Source organism: Scylla paramamosain, chromosome 21 (assembly GCF_035594125.1).
Source record: "Scylla paramamosain isolate STU-SP2022 chromosome 21, ASM3559412v1, whole genome shotgun sequence".
Classification (NCBI taxonomy): domain Eukaryota; kingdom Metazoa; phylum Arthropoda; class Malacostraca; order Decapoda; family Portunidae; genus Scylla; species Scylla paramamosain.
In genome coordinates this window covers 4,935,767-4,962,934 of record NC_087171.1, presented here as the reverse complement: position 1 = coordinate 4,962,934, position 27,168 = coordinate 4,935,767, and the positions used below count along the sequence as shown (strand labels likewise).

The 27,168-nt window shown below is 37.7% G+C and overlaps 2 protein-coding genes across 8 annotated transcripts in view; one reads left to right on the top strand and one right to left on the bottom strand.

Annotated features, from left to right (window-relative positions):
• Positions 1–1,252: 1,252 nt before the first annotated feature.
• On the bottom strand, positions 1,253–13,319 carry LOC135110897 (ATP synthase subunit gamma, mitochondrial-like). Its single transcript, XM_064023522.1, has 7 exons — positions 13,287–13,319; positions 11,679–11,815; positions 7,431–7,617; positions 5,541–5,722; positions 4,481–4,624; positions 2,967–3,187; positions 1,253–1,824 (listed from the first exon to the last, which is right to left on the bottom strand). The coding sequence occupies exons 1-7, from the start codon at positions 13,302–13,304 to the stop codon at positions 1,724–1,726; spliced, it is 990 nt and encodes a 329-aa protein (XP_063879592.1). The 5' UTR covers positions 13,305–13,319; the 3' UTR covers positions 1,253–1,723.
• LOC135110894 (protein arginine N-methyltransferase 9-like) overlaps positions 12,487–27,168 on the top strand; it is a 52,442-nt gene continuing 37,760 nt past the window's right edge. For 6 of the 7 annotated variants that reach the window (XM_064023515.1, XM_064023513.1, XM_064023518.1 and 3 more), the window contains exons 1-2: positions 12,487–12,605; positions 23,174–23,318. In XM_064023515.1, coding sequence (XP_063879585.1) covers positions 12,567–12,605; positions 23,174–23,318 — 184 coding nt within the window. In that variant the 5' untranslated portion in view covers positions 12,487–12,566. The remainder of the gene's footprint in view (positions 12,606–23,173; positions 23,319–27,168) is intronic. The other variant, XM_064023514.1, reaches the window with a different exon arrangement.

Below are 27,168 nucleotides of genomic sequence, written 5' to 3'. Positions count from 1 at the left end.
TTTGTATAGTGCCTCTGTGGGTTGCTTAGTGTGTAAAGGTTTGTGTTTAGTTTTTGGTGTTAGGAAGTACTTTCATTCCCCACAATTAGGCAAGTATTGTCTGAGGTATCTCCCTGTAAAGGAAATCTCACACAGGTATATTATATAGAGAAGTTGTTCTTTAGTCTTTTGCTATCATAAACAGTGGCGGCTCGTGACTGTTACTGATGGGTGGGCTGTCTCACATTCAGACAAATAAAATCTTAAATGCTTTTATTGTTATTGTTTAACATACCATTGATTGATAGATTATAAAGATAGATAGATAATTATTTAATTCTTTAGGTCTTATCCTAACAGTAAATGCTTGACTTCCTTAGTGCTGGCTTAGGCTATTTGAAAAGGAAGTCCATTCTCCTGTTCCTGTTTTGTGCAAACAGATCAATAAATTGAAAATTGAAAAATTGAGTTCTTTCAATGCAGAAACCGTCTTTGCTTCTTGTGCCATTTTGCAAAATACTGCTAGGCCTACCTGGGAAAAGGAAAAAAATACTATTTTATATGATGTTTCTGTGATTTTACACCATCTATGATAATCAAGATTGAGCACAAGCCATCACTGATCAATAATATTTTAAAATCATCCCTGACAAATTGAAAAACAAGATCGAAAATAAGACCGATGCAAGAACACTCACCTAGCCACAACAACGGCCGAGACAAGACTGCGCTGGACGCAGTCCACACTCGCCATTCCGCCCAGGAAGCCTCCCCCCATTTCTCCCTGCTTTCGTATCATTAAATAGTAAATAATTTCCGTACTTCCTCATTGTATTGCAGTATTTTTTTTTTTCATATAAACATATGAGAATTGGTGTTTTCATGTGAATGGTAGTCAAACATAAATAAATTAACATTATTTTCGTGAATCCTAGAAATCCACTTGGGGGGCTGCAGTCTCGCAGTCCCTATTGACGAGCCGCCACTGATCATAAATATTGTGTTCTCTAGTCTTTTGCTATCATAAAAAATATTAGAATGAACATGTCAGGGGATTCAAAAATAGGATCATGTAATTTATCCCTGCAAGGTAAAAATTGGTTGCACATCAGAAATAATTTTTTTTTTTAAGAACCTAAGCCTTGCACATAACAATACCCTGGTATACCAAAAAATAAATCTGTTATTGCTTAATATATATCATCACTAACATTTGATAGAGTTTAGTATTTTCAGTTGAATACAAGTGAGAATTTTTTAGAAATAAAATAACTTTATTACTCAAAAAGTTTAGTTTTGCCATTTTTACACATAACAACTGTACAATACACCTTCTACAATATGCATGTAGCTGTGTAATGAGTCACACTAAGGTCTCACTGAAAGGTTTTTAGCTTATCCTTGTATATACTGGGCTGAGAATGAGATCTCTCTATCATGACTCACTAAAAACAGCCACTGCTACCATTTCCTATCTTGCCAGTACACATGCTCATGTAAGACATTTCACATTTATACCCTCACTGAGATACTATAAACAATGGAAGATCCTAAACAAAGGGATGGTAGCAATAATTCCAGTGCAGAGTTCACATGTTTGATGTTGCAAGATTTCTCCAAAATTTATTCCATAATCAATTGTGTTGCAAGACTTTTAGAACAGTATCTCTCCCTATGAATTATCTGAAGTTGCGGTATTCCCACAGAACTCAATGAAACCAAAACTATGAGGATATTGCTCTGTCTAAACAGCTGCTGCACCAGAAATAATCTCAATCAACTCTCCAGTGATGACAGCCTGGCGGGTTCGGTTGTAAGTCAGTGTCAACTTATCAATCATTTCACCTGAAAAATATAAATAAAATAAAATAAATAAATAAATAAATAAAATAAATGATCATTAACATAGGATCCAGATCTAATGCCTTGCCTAAGCCAACTGCTAAATGATTTCAAGTGCATCAGCTCATAGTTAATTAACCTTTATTCCACCTTTAAGAAAATAAATATGATGCAATGAATATCAGTTTAATATCAGTCATCACTATTACTGCCTTGTGTGTGTAGATGACATTCATGGAGAGAAAAAAAAATTTTGGAACTACAGATAAAAGGTTGTATACCTTTATCTTAAAAAATAATTTGAAGTTTAAATTAAAGGTATATGACACATGAGCTGCTGCCGCCAATGCATTAACTATTTTTTCAGACTGCAAAAATGTAGCAACACATATCTTACTACTACAGCTTATCTTTTGGATCTGTCATATTAATAACACCTACATAATTTTAGTGGTTAAGATCTGCATCCTTAGGAGGCCAAGGGCACAGTACAATGAGAGAAGCCCTTATTTATGGAACATTTCTTTTGTTCTGTTAGCAGTGATGACAACTATGTAGTAAGTAGGAGGGGGCTGAAATAAGTTTTACAGTTGCTCCTTTTCTACTGATGAGCACTGCACCCTTGGTCCTCATGCCTCCTGAACTGTTGCCTCCCTCAAACTTAACCTGTTTCTGTGATCAGGATCATAAGTATGATGTTTCTAATTGCAACTGTGACAGTAGTATCTACGATGTTGCTAGAGCAATTGTGAAATTATGAACCTCTAGCAATCTGACCACTACTGACTACCAGTCCTAGAGAAGGGTGGATGCTTACTTCAGCCTTCTTTACAAGAAAGTACATCGCTCTTTTTTGTATGTGTTGGTTCCCTTGACTTAGAAAGAGAACAAAGTATTTTCTGGTTCCTATCAGCTGATTCCCTTGACTCAGGAGCTTATGATGATGTGGCAATATGCATATAATTATGCAGGACATTCATACTTATGGATAATGGAAACAAATTAATCATAATATGAAACAATCTATCACTCTTTATCTTGAAATAGTTTTCCTTAATCTTTTCTGATGATGTAAATATTCCCTTAAAATGAAGATCAATTGTATATCCATAAATTGTATATCCATAAAGCTGTTTAAAACTTACCTGCATTCTTGCTGGCACTGTCCATGGCTGTCATGCGTGAGGATTGTTCTGAGCAAGCTCCTTCTTTGAGAGCAAAGAACAGGAGAGATGTCAAAGAATATTCCATGTAAGACTGGATCACGTCAGCATCAAGAGAGTCATAGACATTGATCTTTTCCGCAGCAGAAATGGCTGAAGGAGTGAAGAAGGGCAACTCTAGTGTATCATAGGATACCACAGTCCTGTAGAAAGTGTTCAACATTAACTTTGCCATTCATATGAGTAACTGCCTCAGGAATTCATCATGTTTTCCAACTGGCTATACTTGATAAAATACAGATAATGATTTCCATAGACAATTGCATTTCCTATTCAAATAATGTCCTTCCAGTGGCATGTAAAGAAAGAAAATTTTATTTACAGATTTCAATTAAGGGGAGAGTATGAACAACAAATGTTTGTTTTTTTTAAGCAACACTCCCAAGCAAGATCCCCTGCACATTGTAGTGGTGCCTTTAATTAAGTATGAGTAATTAAGTGCCATTTAAATGGCCTAAATTACATAAAAGTATATAAGAAGGTGTTTGGAGTTCATTTACAGTACCAATAGGTCTTCCACAACACTAGAACTAGTGCAAGTCTGCCTAAAAGCCTGACCTTCAGTATACAACACACAGGATGATTTTCTAGGGAGAGGCAGAATAGCATGCCTCATGTCAAAAAATATGGCACATTCCAATCATAGATATGTTTTCAATGGGGTTTACTCCAGTAATGAAAACCAATAATATGAGTTACAAATATTGTATGACACAGGCAGTTGAGAAAAGTAATTTGAAATTAATGTATAATTCAGAGTTGTAGTGCAAAGTTTGATGTGTCTGCTCTGGCAGGAAATGATGTCATCGAAGAGGGCTGGGCTTACTTTGTCCACACCCATAGACGTGCCTGTACAAGATTTCAATCCACCATCAGCTTTGGTTATTATCTTTCACTGATTAATCTAGTGAACAAGCTTTCAACTATTTTACTTGCCCTTGAGCAATTAATGCAGGACCCTACCGACATTCCTGACCACCCTGGAAATGCATCCAGTATTCTAGACCCATATTAATCTCCATTCCTTAGGGTTGTTTTCTCAATATATTTCCTCCATTGGATTCCTCTGATCACAATTTGATTTACATATCCTGTCTATCATTCCAGTACCATCTCTGCAACCACTTTAGTGGTGCCACTTCTGGCACTTTAAGCCCAAGCTGATTTTTTCTGGAGTCCTATTTCTTCATCTTTTTTGGTCTCTCATGTGTTAAAACATACTAATGCCTCACTGTAACTTGCAATATTACAAGATGACAATGACTCCTCAGGATATTTTAAACTCATTTCTTTTGGGATTTTTTTTTTAAGCCTGATTTAATCCCTTGACTTTTCTTTTTTTTTTTTTCATCAAAAACCTAAAAATAAAAATGAAAATCTCAAAGGTTGAGATTCATAAAAACCTACATCATACTGTGAGTGATATCAAAACTTACTTGAACCTGTTATAAATAATTCTGCCTTGGCCAAAATCATATCCAGAGTTAAGAATGAAAGTTGCAATTCTGGCTGCATCCTCAAAGGTGGCTGGCTTGCGTCCCACCTCTCCCACTTGTCCAATAATGTTCTGAGAGAGAACTCTGAAGAGAGGAATAATTTCATTAGTTAATAATATCAATTTGTGAACTTCCTACAATAGTCCATACCTAAAATGGTTTTATGTTCAAAATTAAACAAAAGCGGTCCATAGTTCAAACAGAATAAAACTGTCAATACTGTTTCATTTTGGATGTAAAAAGATAATGATATTTAGCAGATAAAACACACCTTTACTTTAGATATAATTTAATAAAAACTTGATAAAATGGAAATTCATTAGGACAATGTTTGTCACAGGTCATTACTTTATTCCTTAAAATTAACAACTTAAACAAGTTTAAAGAAAAATGGCTATAAAGAAATTTACCTGTACCTCAATGACATAGCAGGATTTCAGTTTTTTACAATGATTATTTTGAATACAAGTAAACAACAGTTAAATACATTATCTACCATCATAGAAATTAGTTACTTGATTCCAATAACATAAGGAATTACAGCAGGGTATGTAACAACACACAGTCATTATAACATACAATAACGCACTGGAATTTTAATAAAAATTTAATCGGAATAACGAACCAAAACCAGCATAATGAACTTGCCACTCATGCAGGCAATGAAATTTTAATAAAAATTTAACTGAAATAACAAACTAAAAATCAGAAGGGTACTGTATATATTTGTGGTGTTATTTCAAATGTGGTAGTGCAAATGTGCTTTTTTTTTTTTCAAAAAAGAAATTGTGGATTTTTATTTTTTTTTATTATTTTCTGGTCCCCTGGAACCAATTTTTTTTCCCATTGGTTCTTTAGTCACCATAATGCACATTTGCCATAACAAACACTACATTGGAACCAATCATGTTCGTTGCGCACACTACTGTACCTGATTCCAATAATGTAACCCATGACAAAGTCAGGAAATTTAATGGAAAACTTAAATACATTAATTTACCTGGCAAGCTGAGCACGTGACTTGTCTCCAATGCATATGATGGCTGCTTTTGAGGCATCTTGTGCCAACTCAGCCTTGATGTGTTTACAGATACTTGAGTGGATGGCACCACAAAGGCCACGATCACTACTGCAAGCCACAATCAGCTGGTTGGGCTTCTCCTCCTCTCCCTTAACTTCAGCCTAGAGCAGTTATAGAAAAAGAAAAACAACATCTTATCTATATCTTATCAAATGGACAGCAATATATTTTATAGGGAAAAGGGAAACTTATAGGCAACTTAAACAAAAGAAGTCAACATGTTTATAAGAGTCCACAAATAACATCCTGGCCATTGAAAGCTTTCACAAAAATCAATGCTATTATACAAAAAGATAATAATGCATTCATAGCACAATATAGTCATGAGAAGCAAATATATACACAATAATTGAGTAACATCTGTTACACTTGATTTGATAAGATCACAGATGAGGAAATCCCTGAGAAGTACAACACCCAAATGGATTCTGTATTCTGGAAAGACTATATGAGACGCGCGGTGCAACAACGACGTAACCGAGAAATGGAAGTTTCGAGAAAAACGCGCTCAAAGTTAAACACTGATTGCGCACAATAGGATACCCTTAAATAAGTAAGTATTATACATCATTTGAAAGGTCTTGGGTAGTTCTGTTTGGGGATGTAGGTTTCGAAGTGATAGGTGACGATTTTGGGTGGATGACTTACGCGTTAATTAACGCGTATACCGTAGGTAATAATTTTTTTTCCCGATATTGTTTTCATTTGTTAATAATGTGTTAGAGCCTATTACACATAGTATTAGGTGAAAGTTTCATGAAGATTGGTACATAAATAAATTTTTTATGAATTTTTTTCCGAGCGTAAAAAATAAAACTTACTCATTACCGGCTCATTACCGGCTCATTACCGCTCGACTTTGAGCCTTAGTACAGGTGCTTAGATGGTCGAATATGACTTGGCCGATATCACCACGAGACTTTTACACCCTTCTACCACACGGAGCAGGCAAAAACACGAAATCTCAAATTTCACGGTTACGTCGTTGTTGCACCGCGCGCCTCATTATGTAATCAAACTTTTAGCCATTCTTTTTGTATGACCAGAATACCTTACCATGCTGCCTCTGATTCCCCAAAATGCTTCACATTTAATTCCTTCATCTTTAATTAATTTACTGAATATTTCAAAATCATCTATGGATAACCCATATATGTCAATTTTGGACGTCAGTGTGTTTCTTAAAGACTTCTGTGACCAGCTAAAATGCCCATGGCTATGAATAACTATACTAATGTACCTGCAGTGAAAATTGCTGCTGTAACAGCCTGTCCTCAAAGCTGAGCTAAATAGGAGTGCATCTGTATCAGCACCATATCTACCATGATTGCCATTCTTCTTCTCAACATCCATGGACTTAAAAATGAAGAATTAATTAATCATTATTTGCTCACCTACTTACTGAGTGGACATGTACCACCAAAAGCTTCTCGTGTTTATAAAAATGGTCCAAATTGTTTTCTATATTCATCAATAAAATTTTACAGCCTGGAAGGTGTATAAAGATGTAATGTCTTTCCACTATTTTATGATGAGAAACCTCCTCCCATAAAAGTAGTCGTGAAATACAACCTCAAAAGCATGATGCATATATCCACAGGAGGTACTTATTGTACTTTACATTACATACCTGTACTTCCTAATGTAAAAGGGCTGACCTTTCCACAACAGCCTATTAATATATATATATATATATATATATATATATATATATATATATATATATATATATATATATATATATATATATATATATATATATATATATATATATATATATTTATTTATTTATTTACTTTAATGAAATACCTTGTCATAAAAAGCAGTGGTGCCAGCACCATAGGGCCGAGCAACCTTGAGTTCCTTTTCAGCACGAGCATACTTGGCTGCAGACACCATCTTCATGGACTGAGTGATCTTTTGGATGTTCTTGACAGACTTGAGTCGCATGGCAATGGCCTTGAGGGTGGCCATGCCTCGCACCTGTTGCTGTCCACTGTAAATGAGAAAAACATTGTACTACATCCATTGATAATTATAATAATATGGCTAAATGAAGTGTTATTATAAAATAAATGCTAATGTAAGAGTTAACCAGTATCTTCACACTCATTCCTTTCACTAGTGAACTCTGGAATTGTTTCTGTTGTTCCTCCTCTTTCTGACAAACTATTTTGAGAGATGAGTATCAAGAAACCTCTAGAACTAACATGGGCGGCCCTTTTGACTTTTACTTTAACCTTATTGAGAGTAGTAATTTTATTTATTTATTAATTTCTCTCTCTCTCTCTCTCTCTCTCTCTCTCTCTCTCTCTCTCTCTCTCTCTCTCTCTCTCTCTCTCTCTCTCTCTCTCTCTCTCTCTCTCTCTTTCATGCCCATAGTTTCTGACGAGTTTGATGCATATATAAAGTGACCAAACCTGAGATGCCACTAATTCAGCCAACCAATTGTCAGTGTGCACAACAGGTTCTTAATACATGTTTTTCAAAGCCTAATGTTTGACACCATATTCTCAATCTCTCAGTAGTTGTGATAGATTCAAGATATGGTTTCTCATGCTTAGTGCAATTTTGAAAGCGGCGTCCAAAATAAAAGTTTACAATATTTGGTTAATTTTAGTTTTGAGATGTACATGGGGGATACTATTGCACAGTTAATTTGATTTGCATGACAAGACACTGACAAAAGACACGTAGCATCACTTTGGGGGGTTATCCAGACAGCGACTATCCTCCTAGTTGAGCAAATAGTCGCTCGCTGGCCTAAACTCTCGGAAGGCTTATGGACCTGATGGGGTCCCTCCTATTGTTCTCCGAAACTGTGCCTCCGTGCTTGCACCTTGCCTAGTCAAACTCTTTCAGCTCTGTCTGTCAACATCTACCTTTCCTTCTTGCTGGAAGTTTGCCTACATTCAACCTGTTTCTAAAAAGGGTGAACGTTCTAATCCCTCAAACTACCGTCCTATTGCTTTAATTTCCTGCCTATCTAAAGTTTTTGAATCTATCCTCAACAGGAAGATTCTTAAACATCTATCACTTCACAACCTTCTATCTGATCGCCAGTATGGGTTCCGTCAAGGCCGCTATACTGGTGATCTTCTGGCTTTCCTTACTGAGTCTTGGTCATCCTCTTTTAGAGATTTTGGTGAAACTTTTGCTGTTGCCTTGGACATATCAAAAGCTTTTGATAGAGTCTGGCACAAAGCTCTGATTTCCAAACTACCCTCCTATGGTTTCTATCCTTCTCTCTGTAACTTCATCTCAAGTTTCCTTGCTGACCGTTCTATTGCTGCTGTGGTAGACGGTCACTGTTCTTCTCCTAAATCTATTAACAGTGGTGTTTCTCAGGGTTCTGTCCTGTCATCCAGTCTCTTTTTATTATTCATTAATGATCTTCTAAACCAAACTTCTTGTCCTATCTACTCCTACGCTGATGACACCACCCTGCACTTTTCCACGTCTTTTCATAGACGTCCAACCCTTCAGGAGGTAAACATATCACGCAGGGAAGCCACAGAACGCCTGACTTCTGATCTTTCTAAAATTTCTGATTGGGGCAGAGCAAACTTGGTATTGTTCAATGCCTCAAAAACTCAATTCCTCCACCTATCAACTCGACACAACCTTCCAGACAACTATCCCCTCTTCTTCAATGACATTCAACTGTCCCCCTCTTCTACACTGAACATCCTCGGTCTGTCCTTTACTTATAATCTGAACTGGAAACTTCACATTTCATCTCTAGCTAAAACAGCTTCTATGAAGTTAGGTGTTCTGAGACATCTCCGCCAGTTTTTCTCACCCCCCCAGCTGCTAACTCTGTACAAGGGCCTTATCCGTCCATGTATGGAGTATGCTTCACATGTCTGGGGGGGTTCCACTCATACTGCTCTTCTAGACAGGGTGGAATCAAAAGCTTTTCGTCTCATCAACTCCTCTCTTCTAACTGACTGTCTTCAGCCTCTCTCTCACCACCGCAATGTTGCATATCTAGCTGTCTTCTACCGCTATTTTCATGCTAACTGCTCTTCTGATCTTGCTAACTGCATGCCTCCCCTCCTTCCGCGGCCTCGCTGCACAAGACTTTCTTCTTTCTCTCACCCGTATTCTGTCCACCTCTCTAACGCAAGAGTTAACCAGTATTCTCAATCATTCATCCCTTTCTCTGGTAAACTCTGGAACTCCCTGCCTGCTTCTGTATTTCCACCTTCCTATGACTTGAATTCCTTTAAGAGGGAGGTTTCAAGACACTTATCCATCAATTTTTGACCACTGCTTTGACCCTTTTATACGACTGGCATTTCAGTGGGCATTTTTTTTATTAGATTTTTGTTGCCCTTGGCCAGTGTCCTTCCTACATAAAAAAAAAAAAATGAATGCTGGGCTAGATTTACCTTTAAAATTCCGTTTTGGGTGACATAGCAGTTGGCATTGCTTTGGAGGGTCCATGAAGATGTATTTACTTCCCCCATCCTAAAATTTTACTTCCCCACCAAATCTAAGTTTCTTGTGGAGAGAGAGAGAAAAAAAAAAAGGGGGGGGCAAATATGCAGTTTCAATAAAATCCTTCATGCTTGGCGACTAGAAAGAAATCAGTGGTCTCTTGTGGGTAACTTGTGATGGCTGGTCACTTCCTAAGGTGGTGTTAGGGTGGGGGCCAGCCTATCCTTGCCTATTATTCCTTTTCTCCAGGTGGTGATTGTTTATAGGCATGCAGCACTTTCCAGCCTAGCCATTGCAGGGTTCCTTCCTTTGGAGCCCAACCAGGGCAAGCTTACCAGATGACCTCTTTGCTACCAAGACCTTGAGGGCACTAGAGGCTGTGGCATCAGACCCTGCAGTCCCATGAAATCCCATTCCAAACAATTTATTTACTTACTTTTTTCCAACACCACTAAACAGCCTCCAATTTATTAGGGTATCCAAGATAACTAAGACAAAGTAGAACTATTCATACATTGGTCAAATATGAGATATAAATAAAGATATCATGAGAGGCTTCCCTATTTGCACTGCTGAGAAAATTGTTTGCTATACCAATGGTCCTGATTTAATTCTGAAATCCCCTTTATTGTTGCATGGGGAAGAATCGAGCAAACTAGTCAGTTCAACTTGTATGGCAAGGGGGCACTTGCTCTTCTCCCTGTTAATATTGGGTTAGGTTTAGTTTTGAAATTACTGACACTTACATGACAAAGAAGACTAACATACAACACTTACGAATGAGTTTGTATGGACAAAACCTCACCAATTAGTGTTCCATATATATTTTTTTCACCTTTTTAGCTCACACTGTGTATTGGAAAATTAAATTAAAACATGGACATCAAATGAAACACTAGATTCTGTTAATGACTCTCTCTCTCTCTCTCTCTCTCTCTCTCTCTCTCTCTCTCTCTCTCTCTCTCTCCAAGATACCAACTTTTCAAGATAGGCCACACTACAACAGGCAAAGTATGTGTGTTGCAGCAGCCCGGCCGGATTATAAGTTTAGAAAATAAGTAAATTTAGTTTGCTTTTCGCTTTTATGTCTTGCAATATTAATTTTGGCTTGGAATTGGAAGGAGGGATAATTTGTACTCAGCAAAAATATTGACTATCTAGTTTCGTCTGCCACTGTAAAAGTTTTTTTTTTTGTTTTTTCTCTTAAACTATCATTGGTTTTCCTTAAATTATTTATCATGCTCCCTCAGGCAACTCATCTTTCCGCTGGCCGTGCTACATTAAATCCCCACTATCTGGCTTTGCCCTGCCAGGGACCTGCTCAGCAACATCTTCCCTAAACGTCCTCATATCCGTGACCGGCAAAACACGATCCGTATCATTGACAAGTTTTTTTTTTTTTTTTAAAGCACCAACACAGAGGAAATAGAGGTCACCAAGGAAGTGGCTCATGATAATGTTGACATGGAGGCACTCAGCTGATGTAGCCGGACAGTACACCGGCGCACCAGCCATGATGAACCTCCCTCACCTTCACCCTGCCCTTTCCTGCCATACGGTATTCCCCTTATTGCTTTAACGATAAAACAATGTACAGGTAGAAAAGTTTCATACTGGTTAGGGACGAGAAGAGCGCTCCGGCTGAACATTTTTGGGTCGATGAGACAGCAGCCGCGGTGACTCGAGAACCTCAGACTGTCGGTGCGGCAGAGGCACTGAACATCTGCAACCTGGTGCTGTCTGGCACCTCTCTAATTTTTAGCAGAATTAAGCATTGTGATACATTTAGAAAATAAGTAATAATTATATATATTTAGCCAAAGCTGCTGGAATCTGAATCAAGTTCATGTTTTGTTTTGTTTTATTAAGTGTATATCTAATATTCATTATACATCATAATGGCTGGCGCTGTCTGGCACCGCCCTAATTTTCTAGCAAGATATTGTGCTAGATTTAGAAAATATATGATGCATGTCTAGATTTGTCAAAGTTAATGGAATCTAAACCAAAAGCGTCTTGTTTTTATGAAGTTTATTATATGTGATATTCATTCATTACGGATTATTGATTGAATTTACCGAGGTCCTTCGCTATTAATGTTCAAACAAAATCTCTTTGTATTTCCTTACGAGCTTGCTGGTAAAGAGGAATATGATATATGTAACTGTTTGGTTGGATGGAAAGTGTTTTGTGCACAAGGGTATCAAACACCATTTTTTTTTTCATTTGTCTCCCCATAAGAAAAGAATGATGATTGATGATTATGGATTATTTGGTATCTTTTTATTGCAATACATTAAAAAAAATTATATATATGTATATATATATATATATATATATATATATATATATATATATATATATATATATATATATATATATATATATATATATATATATATATATATATATATATATATATACAGAGGCCGAAATGGATAAGTGCAGTGGTGGTGAAGATAGCACAGCAGTGAGCGCGTCCAGCCGGGCAGCAGCTGGCAGATGAAGGCTTTAGCCGCGGGCCAGATGAGCACCACGAAGGTGAGTGTTTAGGGTTAGCACAAATAGAACCTCCTACAAGCGTAACATGACCTAGTAGTGTGCTGTACAGGACACCACTAAGAAGAGAAGGCCCCAGTTAACTTAACTTTTGCGAAACTAAATACAGGAAGTCGCAGAAAGCAGGAAAATCAGAATTAGTGAACCTTCCCGTAGACCTGTGTTAGGCTGAGGTTTTCCTTACTGCTGATTGTGTATTCTCGATTTCTGTAAGAAGTAAAAGACAACCTCCAGTTTGTTTTCAGGAAGTTTTTATACAAGATTATAACAAACTTGAGTAAATGAGAACTTTTGAAGCGCCAAGTAGTGGTGGACAAGACGGCACATGCCTACTAGTCACTAATATCAGCCCCTTTTAACACCACTGCATTATAAGCCACTTTCTTCCTCCATCCCCCCCATCCGCCCCAACCATCCGCAACATCCGAAAATACAAATAATGGTAAAATTGATAAATAACCGGTCTTGGATTCCCATCTGGGTGCTACGCTTGGTCCACAAGTACACCTGTCTCACAGGTGGACGAAGTAATTATTTTGTTGGGTTTTGGTATGTTTCAGATTAATCTGTAAACTTTTTTCCACTATATTTTTTTCTGTTTTTCATCCCTAGCTTAAGCCAAAACTGGTGGTTTTCAATAAAACAATAAACCGTGATGCAAACCTTCTGTGGGGACCTCATTAAGGGGCTTCCAAACTTGTGCTGCCTCAAAAAATCCAGACATTCCTTTCCAGCTGGTCTTTGAGTACTTGCAGTATAGCTTGTCATGAAAATATTAATGTCTTCAAAACATACAGTTTCTATCAGAAAAGTTATTAGCACATATTTGCATGAAAAGCTCACAGAAAGAAAATAGTTTTATCTGCTAGTGTGAGGCAGACACTACTTTGGATGAATACCTTAAGTTTTCCTCTCCATCTTCTGCCTGCCTCCACCTGATTGGTTTGATAAGTGTTGGAATTCTGTGCACACATGTTCCAAAATGTGAAGTACAGCACTATATTATCTTTATCAGTAATGTTTATCAGGCCCCATTCCACTGACATGTGACTCCGCAAATACCAACATTCTACAAAATTCACCTGGTTGACTCACCTGGTTGGCTACCCTTTCATGACATATGTCATGTAGAGGTTATTTCTATGAATATAAGGGCAGCACAGATCTGTAGTTACACCAGTCAGCAAGATTTCATTACTAAGACAAGCTGTTCTAATAGTAATGACTGAGTTGTGTACCTTATGCAGGATATTAAGATAGGGAAAAATATGTATTAATGGTTATGAGATCAAGGAAGAATAATGTATGAGGTAGTACAGGTAGTATAATACTGTATCACAAATATCATAAGTTAGTATAATATTTTAAGATGAGGTGATCTGTAGTGGAATAAGGGTGAGGTGCTAATCTACCAACTGGTAAAGGAGAGGACCGAGAGTAGAGTGCAAGGTTTTCTTGAATAAGGAAATTGATTCTAGAACAACTGCTTCATCAGGTAAGAAATTCCAGAGTCTCATGCATCTTAATGAGAAAAATCTTCTCCAGGCCTTGAGAGAGCTGTGGGTATGTAAAATCTTAAATCTATGCCCCCTTGTGTCCACTAGGGGAGCCAGGGAGAATATTTCATTTGGAGAGATACTACATTCTTGATGGAAGATTTTCCAGTACTTGAGTATATCAACACTCAAGAGACATCTTTGGACAAAGTACACGTCCAGAATCCTGAGACACTCACAATAATGTAAGTCAGACAGACCTTCAATATGACGGGTCCAAGTTCTCTGGACTGATTCCAGCAAGAGGAGATTCCCCAGAAAACCAGTGTTCACACACAGGAGGCATATTCTAGTATAGGTCTTACATGAGTTTTGTACAGGGTGAACATAAAGTCCTGTGACCTGCAACAGGCACATTTAAGAAGATTGTCAGACAACCCAGAGCCTTTATTGACAATTAACCTGTGCTGGTGGAATCTGAGGGAGGGATCAACCAAAAGACCAAGATCTTTGTGAGAATTGACCAGAGATATGTTATGACCTTGAAGATAATATTTAGATAAAGAACCAATATGTTGCCAGGCCACAGAACTGCATTGGAACCTGAAGACTGCATTTGTCTTTGTTGAGTGCAAGACTCCATGAATTTGCAACTCTGCAGATTTTGTCAACATTGTTCTGGCATGATGACGTGCCAAGGGCCAATGATGGGAGGAGAAAAGTTGTGTTTCAAGTAGAGCTTGAGATCATCAGTGAAAATTTTACAGTTGTTAGAAACTGAGGACAGTAGATGGCTGACATATAGCAAGAAAAGCAGGAGCCCCAGCACAGAGCCCTGGGGCATGCTACTTGTGACATTTCAAGAGCTGCTGTTGACACTTGAGACTGACATGCTCATTGTCCTGCCCTGTAGCAGGCCTGTGATAACAATGTACTGCAGTTTATGAAGCAGAGTTGTGTGGTTTACTACATCAAAAGCTTTGGAAAAGTCAAATACTACCACATCTACCATACTTCCAGTATCTAACCACAGGGTTACAAAGTCATAGATCAATAACATCTGATCATCAGCTGTCCTGCCACATTGAAAACCATATTGGTCAGTTGTATGTATAGAATTTTGCTCAGGGTAGGAGTAAATACAGTCGGCTACAGTTTTTTCCATGGACTAACAGCATACAGAAGTAAGACTTATTGGTCTGTAATTTAGTGGGTCAGAGCAGGAACCTTTCTTGAATATGGGAACTATGTTTGAGACCTTCCACAATGCAGGGAGAGTGCTGCAAGCCTTTTTTTTCACATTAGAGTAAAATTAGTATAATCGAGAACTCTTTTGAAAGTCTGATGGGGGGAAGGGTTATGGCAACTGTCTTTGAATACAGAAGCAAAACTGTTAACAAAGATTTCAGCCATGGCATTAGAGTTGACAACAAGCAACCCATCAGGATGCATTAGGGGTCCTACAGAAGGAGCTCTAACTTTTTTACTGCAAATGTACTAATGGAAAGCTTTAGGGTTATCTTTAAGTTTGTTGATTAGAGACCTTTCAAAGGCTATCTGGGAATGGGCACAGTAGTGCGTGCCTATAACTTTAATTATAAGGAGAAGGAAGTAGACACCTGCCGAAACAATAATTACTCCCAGTGAATCTAAAGCACTGTTCAGGGGATGCTGTGAACTTATCATTAGCTGTGACCTCACTGAACGTTTCCCTTTGTGTCTCACAACACAAGGGGGCAGTCACAGCCTGCCCTCTAAAGATAACTTTCTTCCTCCACACAAAACTACAAGCACCTAATAACACACACACACCCTTCACTCAAAAATTTCAAAATCATCATGGCGACTCCTACACCAGCCTCGGAGTCCCCATCTGGGGAGGGGACCATAAATGTCCCCAGGTCGGACTGCCTTTCTGTCGACGACCCTAAGTGTCTTGACACCCTACTCAACTTTTTCTTCATTAACTTCTGCAACATTTGCAATCTAAGATCTAATTTTCAATCTGTAGAACACCACCTCTCCTCTTCTAAACCTCATCTTCTTTTCCTCACTGAAACTCAGGAGTCTGAGGCAACTGACAGTAGCCCCTTTTCTGTTCCTTCTTACTTTCTCTATCCTCATTTTCGATCCAAAGCTGGATGTTGCATTTATGTGCGCAATGACTTAACCTGCTCTTGTGCCGCTTGTCGATCTTCCTGGGCAAAACCCAAACTGTCAACCATCCACTTTTATCAGTTTCCTCAGCCTCTCCTCCTATACTTTTTCGAACAGTTTCATTCCGTGTTCCAATAGTCTAATTCCTCTATATTTTCTGCACTTCAAGGCATCTCCTTTTCCTTTTTAGATTGGCACAGTCATACTATTTTTCCAGTCTTCAGGAATGTCTCCCTCGTCAATTATGCCTCTAAACACCCTTATTAATTCTCTTATAACACCCGCTTTCTTCATTAAGTCACTGGTGATTCCTGTTGGACCTGGCGCTTTTCTACTTTTCATTCCTTTCAATACTCTGTTCACCTCTTCCTCCAAGATTTCTTCTATCGGAACTTCCACCATATCCACCTCTTCCAGGTTGTGTTCATTTTCCTCGTTTAACAGGTTTTCAAAATAGCACCTCCACCTCTCAAGTATTTCTTCCTCCTTTATCTTGATAATTCATCTTTTATCCTATATATATTTTGCTCGAGTCACATCTTTCTTTTCTTTCTTCATTTGTTTTGCAATTTTGAACATATCTTTTTGTTTCTCACTACTATTCCGTTCTACATCCCAATTTTCCCACCACCCTCTTTGCTCTGGTTACCTCCCTTTTAGTTTGTCTTGCTTTCGCTTTATATTCTCTCTTATCCTCATCATTCTGTGTTCTCTGCCATCTTTTGTATGCCCTTTTCTTTTCCTGCACCATGTTTGTCTTTGCCTTCTTAGGTGACCTGTTGTTTCACCACAGACTTCCTTTGCAGCCTCCAGAACATTTTCACTCAGTTCCTTCCATCCTCATCTGTTTACCATATTTTTCTGTTGTACCTTCATTTCAAATTGTCTTCATGTTTCCTTATCCTTCAATTTCCATTCTTTTGTTTTCCATTTGCCTCTCTGCTTCTTATTTCTCAACAAGTTGGTCACATCTAGATCTGCTTTCAGCAGGCAGTGCTGTGTTAAATATGCCTCTCCTGGGATGATCCTACAGTCTCTTACCTGTATCTCCCTTTCCTCTTTCAGTAGTATGAAATCAATGTGTGTTTCTGCTCCTCCACTCTTGTATGTAATTTTCTTCTCCCTGTCCTTTTTAAACATAGTATTTATCACCCTCAGCTCTTTACTTTGGCAAAATTCCAGTATTCTTTCTCCTTCCCGATTTCTCACTCCAAATCCCATGACTTCTTCAAATCCTCTGTCATCTCCAATATGCCCATTTAGGTCGCCAGCAATGAGTAGTACCTCTGAGTCTGCCACTGTTGTCACATCATCCAACACACCCTAGAAGGCTTCCTTTTCTTCCTCTGGTCCACCAACTTGTGGTATACTGAAAAAATATTCATGACTTTCCTCCTCACAATGAACTTCATCTTTATTATTCTTGCGTTTATCCTTTCCACTTGTATAACATCCTCCACCAGATCTTCTTGTACCAACAATCCTACACCTCCTGCTTTCTTCTTTTCCCTGGCCCACCAGAACTTGTAGCGCTCCTCTATGCAGCCAAACAGTTTGCATCCTTGTCCCTTGTATTGGACTTCCTGCACACAACAAATGTCCACTCTCCTCTTCACCAACATCTTCACCACTTCCCTATTCCTGCCCATCATTGATCCCACATTTACTGTGCCTACCCACAAGTCACCTCCCTCTCATTCATCAGGTTTTCTCAGTCCGGAGATTTTTAGCACCCCCTGGCCTCTTAAGGTCTGCCGGGGACTGGGGGCCGTTTCATGCATTTCAGTCATCATTTGTTGGTTGGTGCAAATTTTTACGGTAGCATGCCCTTGCTTACACCAACCACAGGTATCAGCGGTGGGCCTAGCTTTTGCCTATGAAGGGCATAACCTGCAAGGCAGCAGGTGGTTTGTATTCAGAGTTTTCCTTCTTCTAGCCTCTGCCTAAAGAAGCACACGCTACAAGGCAGCAGGGACCTTAGGCAGGTGCTACCACTCCGGGTCAAGAGTGGACCTGGGAGCAATGGCAGATTAAAGATGCTCCACCTTCCCTACAACTCCAAAAGTCCCTAATCAGAGCCTCACCACCAGATGCAGTTTATAGTCATACCCAGGACCCAGGTGTTTTTGAACATCTCCAACAATATCAGTGTGGGCTATTGGATGATAATCATTACTAGGAAGGAGCCAGGATTTTGTAAATGCCATGATATCTATGTTATGGTTATGCATGAGATGAGAAACTTCATTAATCTTATTAACTAAACTATTGATATTGCACAAACAAATTTTAACACTACAAAACTCTTTCTTAATCATTTGTTGGATAGTTAAGTTCTTTCCTAGCTTAAAGGAATGTTCTCATGATCCAGATTGGTGCCCCTGTTTATGTTGCCATCCTTTCCCATGCACCTCAGAAGAAGGTACCACCAACATTCTCATCATTTTCAGCCTCAGGTACACGTGCAGTTGCTCTGCCGCAAGCTGTAGTTCATTGATACTGAGATTTACATTCCTGTCTGCGATGGGCCAATTCTTAACATTGCACATAAGATACCATCAAATTGAGATCCCTTAAGAGACTTAGCATTGTCTAGTAAAGATTTCCTTACAGTTCTATCAAGAATGTTCATTTTGTACAGTTTCTTGTTCCTACTGATGCAAGAGAGGTCCGTGAACTTGGCTGGGTTTCCAGTCAAGTACTGTGACACTGACTTAAATTTATCCTTAAACAGGTAGTTATTTGGGTCATCAATGTCATGAATGATGATGGAGGACACTCTTTTCTGTCTTTTATTCATTTTTCTCATTTCCTCCTGAATGAAGTGCCTATAGTTATCAACAGATACACTGTTGCAGGCAGTAGCATTTTGGTGTGATTCCACCTGTGAGGAAGTTGGATTTCTTGGTGGAGTAGACAGGCTTCCTATCTTGGCTGACAACACATGTACAGATTCACAGTTTTTTTTTTACAGTCTGGACTAGCTGCTTGAAACCTGGATTATCTGTGCCTATTGCTGGAGTGTTGGAGCGGCAACATATATATGCAATGGCATCTTCACCAAATTCTCTGATCCCATTGATCAGTTCATCAGGCAAACCCAGACACATACCCATTGGGCAAAACTAGTTACTGCAACAATCACATCTTATAGAGTAATCCACTACTCCATTGGGCAACAATCACATCCTATAGAGTAATCCGCCACCTGTTGGTTACATGTTGCACAGGGAGATTTGTGCCTAATGTTAGTGGTGTTAGTAGCAGTTATATCATTATCAAGGAGTGAAAGTGTGGGTTGAGTGTTGGATGGTAGTACTGTTTCTGTCACTACCATGGCCACCACCACTGGGGCTACCAGCACCTCTGTTAGATTTTCCTCCACCTGCCATGCTTTTGTCACTTGTTGCTAGGAATCACCAACCATGTGTTGAGCAGAGTGTCCTTAGTCATAGGCCAATACAGAGTATTGCTGGTGCAGAGATAGGTGAATAAAGCTCGGAGCTCAAATGTAAACACCTGCTGCAGCTGCTGTCACACACATCATGTAACATTAATTCAGGTATTTACGTATTATCAAAAATGTAAAAATCTTGCAAGACCACGAATATTCTACAAAAATAAAGAGTTTTATTGATTCAATTGCTGCTTTATTAACTTTATATTGCCTAAGGCCATAAAAATCAGGAAAATTGCCTTTTCATACAATATTGTTTATTTTAATTTTCTCTTTCTTTATGCACAGTAAGCTTGGGGAAATAGTGAGTCTTTAATATGTGAAATATGTGCTTCTGAATATTTTTGTTTACTTTTTATTTATTTATTTTTTTTTAGTTATTGATTGATTTTATCTATGTACTTATTTATTGATTGATTTTATTTATTTTATTTATTCATCTATTTATTTATTTATTTTATTTATTTATTTATTTATTTATTTATTTATTTATTTATTTATTTTATTTATTTATTTTTTTTGTTAATATAAGAAAGTTTTACTCAGTTTTGGGAAGCCCATTTGATTTTGCCTATGTTAATTTCTCCCACTAAAAGAAAGGAAAAAACTTTCCTGCCAGGTAATATTGAACACAAGTGCACCAATTATCTTAAAAAAATGAACTAGCCTTCTAAACTCATGTCTAGTTTTTATCTTCATCCACTTAAGTACTACCAACATGACTCCAGTAGAGAAGCTAAGATTGATCCCGACACTGATGCAAGGAACATGTGAGAAACTTGTTTTATATTAGGGTCTGAGATATGTTATGAATACATTTCACACAAGTTTGATTCCACCATTACATGATGTATGTGACATAGTGAACTTCTACCAATGATTTATGTAAAAAATGTGTAGCTGGTGTTTTGTTGACTATCAATAAGCTTTGGTTATTGTATGGATAACTGCACAGAGAGATAGTAATTGGTATTCTGACTCCTGCTCAACCTTCCATTCTGTCTGTTATTGACATGCATGTCTATAGTGATTTATTTTCCACTATTAATTTGATAACATCAATGTTCTTTAAATCATCCTTACAAGGGATGATGCATCATTGTTCACTTTTTTTATATAACCAAGCCATGGTGGGAATTCTCAGGTGCAAGTGAGTTGATACACACTGTACAGTGGAACCTCAGTTCTCGAACTTAATACATTCCTGAATGCTGTTCGAAAACTTAAACTATTTTCCCCTCAGGAATCACAGTAAAATGGATTCATTAATTCCCAGACACCAGTCTACACTGTCTCAGCGGTTTATAACAGACATTCCCACAGCCAAGGTGGCTGTTTCACAACATCACCTCACAAATTATTTATCCAGAAAGGATTTTTTTTTATTTATTTATTTTATTTTTTTTATGTAGGAGGGACACTGGCCAAGGGCAACAAAAATGCAATAAAAAAAAAAAAGCCCACCGAGATGCCAGTCCCAGAAAAGGGTCCAAAGCAGTAGTCAAAAATTGAAGGATATGTCTTGAAACCTCCCTCTTGAAGGAATTCAAGTCATAGGAAGGTGGAAATACAGAAGCAGGCTGGGAGTTCTAGAGCTTACAAGAGAAAGGGATGAATGATTGAGAATACTGGTTAACTCTTGCATTAGAGAGGTGGACAGAATAGGGGTGAGAGAAAGAAGAAAGTCTTGTGCAGCGAGGCCATGAGAGGAGGGGAGACATGCAGTTAGCAAGATCAGAAGAGCAGTTAGCATGAAATTAGTGGTAGAAGAAAGCTAGAGATGCAACATTGCAACAATGAGAGAGAGCCTGAAGACAGTCACTTAGAGGAGAGGAGTCGATGAGATGAAAAGCTTTTGATTCCACCCTGTGTGGAACCCTCGCAGACATGTGAAGCATACTCCATACATGAATGGATAAAGCCCTTGTACAGAGTTAGCATCGCGGGGGTGAGAAAAACTGGCAGAGACGTCTCAGAACACCTAACTTCATAGAAGCTGTTTTAGCTAGAGATGAGATGTGAAGTTTCCATTTCAGATTATAAGTAAGGGACAGACTGAGGATGTTCAGTGCAGAAGAGGGGGACAGTTGAGTGTCATTGAAGAAGAGGGGATAGCTGTCTGGAAGGTTGTATCGAGATATAATGAATGACACAAAACTCATCAGAAGATACTTTTTAAACCAATCTAGTGAGGGAAGCCTTATGGAGGGACACAGAGAGGAGCAACCCACTCACTGCCAAAATGAAGGTGATCATAACACTTAGACATCTTACTGCTGGGAAAAGGTACTGGAAAAATGATGGTGTTAGGGGTCATCCAGTGAGCCACAGGTGGCTCGGGATTATTCCTGAGTGCCGAAAGCTGTTTGTTTACATCGAGGCTTTTCAACAGGATCACATTTCCCTTATTTCAAAGATTGACTTGCTGTCTTATACTGTATGTTTCTTCTCCAAATATATAAAAATGAAGTAGATATTCATAGAAACTATAAATTAATAATAAAAAGCAGCTTTTGCTATGTCTTTTAATATTTGAAATCAAGTAACTTTGTTCTAGACCCAAATTATGGTGCCACAACCGAAGCAATAATGAGTTCAGAAATTTTGTTTGAAAACTGAATTGCTTGGAAAGGGAAGTGTTTGGGAACCAAGGTTCCACTGTACTTTGAAGTGACTGTAACAAACTTTTTGATCTTATTTTATAGGTACTATCTAAATTAATTTTGATACTTTACTTATAATTATTATACTAACTTTATGGTATAAACTTTTCTTCAAGAATACATGGCAAAATTTTGAGATATTTTAGTGTATAATATATTAGACCTACTCCAGCTTTAATGAAATTTTGAGATGTCATAGTACATGAAATACCATGTCAGCACCTCAGTATTCATAGAAGATATTTATTTATTTCAATACCTCAGTTTTATGTACTAAGGGTAATAGCAAATATCTGAAGAGCTAGAATTCAGAAATATTGCTAATATTGTACTTAAACACTGTACCTACTTGAACAATAGAACCCATATGACTATGGAACCTTATCTTCTGGCTGAATCCATTTATTGGATAGATATAGATTTTAATGTCATACATGTGGTGAAGCATATTGTTGCATGCATAAAAAGTCACGAGAGTCTTTATGAAGATTTTCTTTACATTGTGTAAAAGAAGGAATGTACCAATTTCTTGTTTGGTTTGAAGTAAATGGCACAAAATGGTGATGTTTTTTAGCTTTGAAACAGCTCCAATATGTAAGACATTATGTATTTTCTTTAATGTGTAATGTTTAAATAAAGAATAATGCTTTTGCTACATGTTAAAACAGGTTTTACTTAGGTTTAGTTTGTACACAAATTTTGTTTTAGAAATTGAATACAGACTTGCTTAAGTGATTATTGTCCATTAGATGAATACTAATAAGATGTCTTTCTTAGCAGGGCGGAGAGAGGCAACTAGTGGAGTTTGAGAAGTGTCGTCTGAGTGGAGAAATTGGTCTCAGCTTCTCTCATCTGTCACTGGCCCTGCTCCTGTCTCCTCATCTCAAACAGCAGTACTATTCAACCTATTTAGAAATATTTGGTGGGTTTTTTTTTTAATGTTATATATTAGGGAGTGCTATATATCTATAGAAGAATAGTGCTTACTTCACTGTTATGAATTTTGATTCTCTCTCTCTCTCTCTCTCTCTCTCTCTCTCTCTCTCTCTCTCTCTCTCTCTCTCTCTCTCTCTCTCTCTCTCTCTCTCTCTCTCTCTCTCTCTCTCTCTCTCTCTCTTTAATCTTAAAGTAAAGACTCACTTCAGGGATATGGAAATATTAACCCTATTGTTATAATTTTGTAATGCCTGTCATAACTCCATTCCATGAAATCTGTATTGCAAGAGTTTTAATTTTAAACATTTTCATTATCTCAGTGCTCAATAATTTTAAGTTTATGAGGCTTCCAATTCGGGTAGTTATTTTATTAATTTTTATAATTGCTATAATCATTATCATCATTAGTTCTCAGTGTCCACTTGTATTTTTGTGGGAATTCATGAAGTCTAATTTGATGGGGTATGAAAAAGTGCATTGACACAGTTGCTGGCTTAGGCTAGTTGATGTGGGCACTATGGCACAGCTCCATCCTCTGAGACTATCTGATTAGATCTGCTGGAACCCTATGTTTGCTCCCTTTCTTACCCATATGGCAGATGACCAACAAAATAAAATAGACTTGAAGCTACATTTTACATTAGGTGACTGGAGTATTGACAGTGTTATAGGTAGCATGAGTCAATTAGTTAAAGCATCTTGTAAAACAAATGTTGATATTATGTTGTGTGTACATGAAGTCAAGTGAAGAAGAGTGTCAGCCTTTAATATTGTAGAGAAGAATATTAGATACAGTAAAAATCCATTAATCTGACATCTTATAATTCAAATTGCTCTAAAATACAATTTAAAAAAAAAGGGTAGCAAAAATGTGGGAAATTTGATCTACAGTATATAATAGCTTATAAATGTCCCAGAAAATGAAATTGCATCATACTAACTTTCTCTCCAGACTTACGTATTTGTAGGCATTATTATAGTAAGCATTTTTTCAATGTTTATTATCACAAGTGCATGTTTTCTAATACTATTATTATTTGTATATAAGTTCCCTTTCATATGGAGCCACTTAGCAGAGCTCCTCAGTGGCACATAAGTAGTGTCTTACCATCACCACTCATGCATGTCAGTGGTGCTGTTAATGTTAGGTGCCTTTCCCATAGGGCCATTTAGCAGCTCAGTGGCTTGCAAGTAGTGTTTGAGAAGCACTACTCATGCATGCCAGTGCTGCTGCTAATGCATGTCAAATGGAGTTGGGAAATGTAACTGGGCGTCAGCAGTGCTAGTCTTGCCACATTTGCACTGCTAAAAAAGTGGCACAGCAGCAGCAGCATATGAAAGACACAATTGAATGGAAGATTTAGTGACAAGCAGCACTACCTTTTGTTGCAACAAAGGCAGCTACTCTTATTTGTCTGCAGCACTACTGTTTGTGGTCATGATTGACTGCTTATGAAAGCTTCCATTTGATTCTGGTATTTATAAATGGTGCTGCTACTGAAAAGCAGCCATATATGTAAGGGGCTTAAGGTAACACCAGTCTGGAAGAAACATACCCACAACTGTGCAAATACAAAAAGAATTGTAAACAAACCAGTGATTGGTTGTTTGCCATATCCAAGATTCAGTATCTCATTCTCTGTTTCATATTTAGCCTAGCAATCCTCCTCCTCCTTATAATATTCTATCTTACAATGCAATGTTTCTCTTAGCAGTAGAAAGAAACGATGCATAACTAGGAATTTAATGATTACTATGTTTTTGCTGGTTTTGAAGATATGTAAAAAGGCTTTGAATTTTTACTTCCCATGTTTTCAGACATAGTAAATGTTGTACTGTTGGGATTTAAATACTTAAGTGGGAAATGAAGTTGTGGTTGGGTTGTTGGAAGGCGTTGTGTGTCAGGTTGGAATGAAAGTGTGGAGGAACTGTTAGAAATATACATGGAGCAAGAACTGGGAACATAGTGTTTAAGAACAAGGATATCTTAAGGAATAGTGCAAGGGTGATTCATTCCCAGGTGAAATGTCCTGGTTGAATCATTCCTGGGTTATTCATCCCTGGGTGATTCAGGCACCCCCCCCCTTTTTTTTGTGGTTATGAAGTTGTTATTTTTATTACTTAAAATTTGTCTAAAAAGGACTTGTAAGATATATACTAGAATATCTAAAATAATTTCAAATTATGTGCAACAGCATGAAGAGAGTATATCCTTTCATTTGGGTCATATTTTTTTAATTGAGATGCAAACCTACCTTATCAAAGGACTGAAAAAGGAGGAATTTCTTGCAAATGGGAAAAGGATTAAGCTTAAACTGTCTGGATAAGTAAGTCAACAGTTGTCACTAAGAGCTTCAATAGTCTCATTGAAAAATATGATCCAGGTGAAAAGATACCCTTTCTTCATGTTGTGGCTCATAATTTTAAGTTGTTTTAGATATTCTACACTCCGTTCAGAATAAGAATTTCAGTGAGACCTCTGTGCTAGGTTAGCAGCCCTACTTCCCACTCATCCAGAGTCTGAGCAGAACTCACCTTCCTTTAAAAAATACTTGTATTTCTTCACTTAGCTCAACAATTACACAAGTTGGGCTAATTTTGTTTAAATCCATGGATAAAGCAGTGTTTGTTTATCTGTATCACAGTTTCCAACATTTATAAGATAAAAAGCAAAGTGTGTGTGTGTGTGTGTGTGTGTGTGTGTGTGTGTGTGTATGTATGTATATATATATATATATATATATATATATATATATATATATATATATATATATATATATATATATATATATATATATATATATATATATATATATATATAATTTTTTTTTCTTTTTTTTTTTTATGTAAGAGGGACACTGGCCAAGGGCAACAAAAATACAATAAAAAAGAGCCCACTGAGATGCCAGTCCCAGAAAAGGGTCCAAAGCAGTTGTCAAAAATTGAAGGATAAATGTCTTGAAACATCCCTCTTGAAGGAATTCAAGTCATAGGAAGGTGGAAATACAGAAGCAGGCAGGGAGTTCCTGAGTTTACCAGAGAAAGGGATGAATGATTGAGAATACTGGTTAACTCTTGCATTAGAGAGGTGGACAGAATAGGGGGTGAGAGAAAGAAGAAAGTCTTGTGCAGCAAGGCCACAGGAGGAGGGGAGAGCCATGTGGTTAGCAAGATCAGAAGAGCAGTTAGCATGAAAATAGAGGTAGAAGAAAGCTAGAGATGCAACATTGCAGCGATGAGAGAGGCTGAAGGCAGTCAGTTAGAGGAGAGGAGTTGATGAAACGAAAAGCTTTTGATTCCACCCTGTGTAGAAGAGCAGTATGAGTGGAACCCCCAGACATGTGAAGTATACTCCATACATAGACAGATAAGGCCCCTGTACAGAGTTAGCAGTTGGGGGAATGAGAAAAACTGGCAGAGACGTCTCAGAATGCCTAACTTCATAGAAGCTGTTTTATCTAGAGATGAGATGTGAAGTTTCCAGTTCAGATTTTTAATAAAGGATGTTCAGTGTAGAAGAGGGGACAGTTGAGTGTCACTGAAGAAGAGGGATAATTGTGTGGAAGGTTGTGACGAGTTGATAGATGGAGGAATTGAGATTTTTAGGCATTGAACAATACCAAGTTTGTTCTGCCCCAATCAGAAATTTTAGAAAGATCAGAAGTCAGGCATTCTGTGGCTTCCATGTGTGAAATGTTTACTTCCTGAAGGGTTGGACGTCTATGAAAAGATGTGGAAAACTGCAGGGTTGTATCATCAGTGTAGGAGTGGATAGGACAAGAAGTTTGGTTTAGAAGGTCATTGATGAATAATAAGAAGAGGGTGGGTGACAGGAC